The sequence below is a fragment of the Zingiber officinale genome, chromosome 4B (assembly GCF_018446385.1).
Source record: "Zingiber officinale cultivar Zhangliang chromosome 4B, Zo_v1.1, whole genome shotgun sequence".
Lineage (NCBI taxonomy): Eukaryota > Viridiplantae > Streptophyta > Magnoliopsida > Zingiberales > Zingiberaceae > Zingiber > Zingiber officinale.
Window position 1 is genome coordinate 25,642,088 of NC_055993.1, and position 4,670 is coordinate 25,646,757.

At 35.7% G+C, this 4,670-nt stretch overlaps 1 protein-coding gene across 1 annotated transcript; it reads right to left on the bottom strand.

Annotated features, from left to right (window-relative positions):
• Window positions 1-1,008: 1,008 nt before the first annotated feature.
• On the bottom strand, window positions 1,009-4,041 carry LOC121974879 (senescence-associated protein OSA15, chloroplastic-like). The gene is made up of 7 exons (XM_042526152.1): window positions 3,572-4,041; window positions 3,385-3,461; window positions 3,235-3,297; window positions 2,330-2,437; window positions 2,093-2,139; window positions 1,839-1,962; window positions 1,009-1,762 (listed from the first exon to the last, which is right to left on the bottom strand). Exons 1-7 carry the CDS (start codon window positions 3,663-3,665, stop codon window positions 1,715-1,717), a joined length of 561 nt encoding a protein of 186 aa, XP_042382086.1. The 5' UTR covers window positions 3,666-4,041; the 3' UTR covers window positions 1,009-1,714.
• Between the last annotated feature and the right edge of the window lie 629 nt (window positions 4,042-4,670).

The window sequence follows — 4,670 nt, forward strand, 5'->3', positions numbered from 1 at the left end:
TCCAATCCTCGCTCCGGAGTCGGAATCGTCAAGAACTCCCCTCGAATCGCCCAGAAATCCTCCCAAGAATGGGAGGATACCACCAAATCTTGCCTTCTCCCAAAGGGGGGAGAGATCCCCTTTCAATTCATGAAGGAGGGTTTAAATAGAGCAGGAAATCGGGCGCCACATGGCCCCATGACACGGCCGTGTGAGATTCACACGGCCATGTCTAGTTCCTTCTCTGCCAAAGCTGCACGGCCGTGTGACTCACACGACCAGGACCCTTCTGCTCTCTGGAAATGCTACACGGCCGTGTGGTGCACACGGCCAGGACCCTTCTGCTCTCTGGAAATGCTACACGGCCGTGTGGTGCACACGGCCACCACCTGCTTGGCCTCTGGAAACCTCACACGGCCGTGTATATCTACACGGCCATGTAAGGCATCTGCTCTAATCACTACAAGAAAAACTGCAAACGACCACGGATATTATCCGTTGTCGTAGGGTCAAAAATCCGTTGTAACTGAGGGTATTGTAGAATGTATTGTCCTACGACAACGGTTTTGAATCCGTTGTCTTTGTAGATATTTGACAACGGTTTTTATCTGTTGTTGTTTATATGCTCAAAATTTATTTATGAAGGATACGACAACGTTTTAAAACCGTTGTGGTAGATAATTTCAACAACAAATATAAACCATTGTGGTAGACCCTTTTTACAACAGATATAAACTGTTGTGGTAGATAATATTTACTCATTTTGTATTTTACAATAGTTATAAACTGTTGTAATATAATTTTAATATGCTTTTACAACTGATAAAACCGTTGTCTTTTATCACTTTTCACAAAAAAAAAAAAAAACCGTTGTGGTTTACGTATTTTTTACAACGTTTCTAACCGTTGTCTTTAATGTTCATGTTGTAACGTGATAATACCAAACAACAATTATATTTTTAATATAAGCAAACCACCAATACAAAACATACAAAATGAGTTGTATTCATCAAATTTAGTAGTATCAAACCATAAATCACATGTTTTCCATTACTATTCTTCATATGACTTTTACACATTAGCAAGGCAATTTATAACCTAACAAAGCTCACTCCTTGCATCCAAAATCTCAAGCCTCACGAATTGCCCGAGTTACATCATGCAAGAGAAAAATTAAACAAAACTTATCAAAGAAAAATATAAAATATAAGAAAAAAGATAATTGTAGTAAGTACTGCTTGAACTATAACTATAGAATAAACATTTCGCATAGCTCTAATACCTGGACATGAGAGAAGGATTTCCAGAATTCCAGGACAACACTCAATGTCTACAAAACGGAAGAGAAAATTCTACATAAAATATAAGGCAGTTCCAGGACAACACTCAATTCCTGTGGAATAACCGAAAAGTGAATCCAAGAGCAAGGCAGTTCAGCATAGCATCAAGGGAAAACAGCATGGTTCCTTGGTCTAAACAAGTTCAAATGGAGCAGAAGTCTCGAATTGGATTAGTCATTTGAGGAGAAGTGTCTATACATCACTAAAACTAGTAGTACGATGTCACCAAGAACACTTATGAGAAACCGGGATGAAATAGATAAGGATTTAGATATTTGGCCTTAGCATCACCAAATAGCTGCATTGAAGCTTCGAGACTCATCGTTGTAAGATAGTTACATCCTAGTGAAAACTGTTAGATGATAGTTCTCAGAGCCATAAGACTTGTGCTAGAATCATGGACTAGATGGCAGTAAGGCAGATGCCATAGTCCAATAAGCTTCCTAAAACAAACAATAACATGTGAAATGAAGCATTCATAAACAAAAATAGAACAAAAAAGTATGCACATTAAAGCACCTGAATGGCTTGCATACGGTCTGTTGTGACCTCATCTGCAAATAGATCAAGAGCTTTCCCATTCTTTTTGAGTGTAATGAATCCCATTTTATCTTTGAGAGAGAAAGACCTTTCATTTGAAGGACTACAAGGAATTGTTTCAACAAAATGAATGATTGATCATGAATGCCATATAAACACAAAAGTGTGCAAGAAACAATTTTAACAGGAGTCACTACATGTAAGAAAGTTTGATATTGAGGTGAAAGACTTACAATTGGTAAAATTTGTTTGCCATCATGTCATGAATGTTTCTTATAAACTGCACAAGAGAGACAGATTATTCACATTACTTGCATCTTGTGTACTGAATTATAGTAAAACAACAGAACAAAGGACAATGATCATTATAATCATTTCAAAAAATTTATGGGATATAAACTAGACTCCGCATTTTTTAAACTAGTTAATCATATGACACTTATGCAAGTAATATACATGATTAAACTTACACCACAACGATGTTGGAAAAAAAGCAGTACATCTTCTACCTTCAATGCCATGTATGCATCTTCCATGGCACGTCGTCTAAATATGAAGTCAGCTCGTCGTAAGTCGGCCTGGTCAAACTCAAAATATTTTGAAGAAAATTATACAGTTATAATTAGATGTAAAATAAATATATCAAAAGACACTTTAACAGGGTTGTTATGGTCATCAATAACAACTTCCACAAACTCCATAGTCACACAGTCACGTAATTTCTTCCATTAACTCATAAAAGAAACTATAATCCACACTTGATATCCAATATACACATAATATTATGGACAATAATTAACTTGCAATATTATGAGAAAACAAGCAGAATATTAGCTCAGCAACCAAAACTAAACTATTTCATATATTCCTTGGACGCAATCTACGATGGAGTATGTAGCACATTTCAACAAACACTTTGGTAGCTTGTTAAAGTTTTATTCAGTAACCATTCCTCAAAAAAAAAATTAAAATTATAAAGGCTGATCATCAGTTTTTTTTTTTTTTTTTTGCCTTCATGTTGTGTTTTCCCTCCCTCTTCCACTCTGATTTAATACCCTTCCATTCCTCACATTTAAAAAAGATTTCAAATGGCTGTGAAATACATCTACCCTATCAAGTTTGGTTCAAAACACTTGCCAGATGATTGCTTCATTCTTATGAAGCCACTGTAGTTTCATTCTGAATGGAATTTCCTTTTAGATTGAGAAATAATACAATAATCTTCATTCCAGAATATTGAATATAGAGGATCTTCTTTACAACTCAAAATAAAATTTGATGATGGTTTTTCCAAATAAATAATGAAGGAAAAAGTAGAAAATCACGACTAAAGAAACTGAATAATTGCTGTTAAATACTACAGAAAAAGAGAAACCTCTAAGGCCCCATCACTCCAATGCTGATCTGCTACTCTCTTCAGATCAGATTGAGCCCTGTCCTTCAAGATATGCATGAATAAATCAAGCCATGCAGATAAAAAAGAGATTTTTGGCTAAAATTGGAAAAGCTAAGCTAGAAAACATACAGTGGCTAAATGCTTCAACCGAGCAGCCTTTTCCTTAACACCAAGGTCAATCTTCCTTGTGTCCTCCCTTGCACGAGCTTCCACATTACATAAATGTTAGCACTTCAAAAATATTGAAGGAACTCTAAAGAACAAGTGAAAACTCTGTTATATTCAGATAAAGTATAGACTAAAGAAGATGTTATACCATCAAGCTTAAGAAATCCAAGTCGAAGAACAGCAGCATCTTGGCGTGCCCGATCATTTAGTCTTGTTATGCCACTAGTGCATAAAAATTCCATGGAAAAATATCACCAAAGCAAAACAATAATAAACAAGCGAAAAGATGATATCAAAACAAATGGCGACATAGTCAAAAGGTTGCACAGAAATGTAGTCTGACCATACATCTATGACCATTTGAATTAGCAATTTAGTTATGAGTAAGCTAATTAATTAAACTGGAGACTACAAAAGAAGTTTAATTGTAAAAAAAAACATGAAAGAAAAAAAAAGAGAATCTAGAGTATACCATATCGATCACATTTCACTCAGAATAACAACAATGAATTATTTCATAGTTTCTTAAAGCGAATGGTCTTTCTCAAAATGTTGATCCGGTATAATGTGATACATTTGAGAATGAGCTTATAAATCCACTTCGGCCAGTAACTGTTATTTTGCAAGAAATCTTGCCAGCCATATTTGCAACTAGTTGATGCAATTATGCAACTTATTAAGAATTAATTAAACAGAGCGTCAACATTTATCCAATCTTCTGCAGCAAGCTTTCAGGCATATGTTGTTGAACCTTCACACATGCTGATGACCTGAAGAGTGTTAAGTTCCATATGAGCATCTCTATCAAATTATATGGTATGAGTATAAAATCATGTTAATATGTAAATTAGTACATGTAAGCACATACTACATTATCATAATCTACACATAGCACAGGCTTCTCCTTGAGGAAAAAGGAGCTGCTCTTGGCACAAGTTCCATGCCAACATGCTAACAATCATGAGTTGGAATTACATAAATGTATCTTTTCTCTTTAAAGGAACCCCAAAAATCTCATCAATCCAAGAGAAACTAAAGATATGGGGAAAAAGACAAAGGGAAATTATAAATCGACCCCAAATACATAAAAATACCATCTTTTGATGGCAGACGAGTCGCAAGCCCCAAAATAACACAAATCACGCCGAAAAAGAATGTTGCACGCCCGGATCGTGAACACTGAAGCACAAGGAAAGCAGATCCAGCCCTCCCAGACCAGACATCAGCAGAACTAGGATGAAACCCAA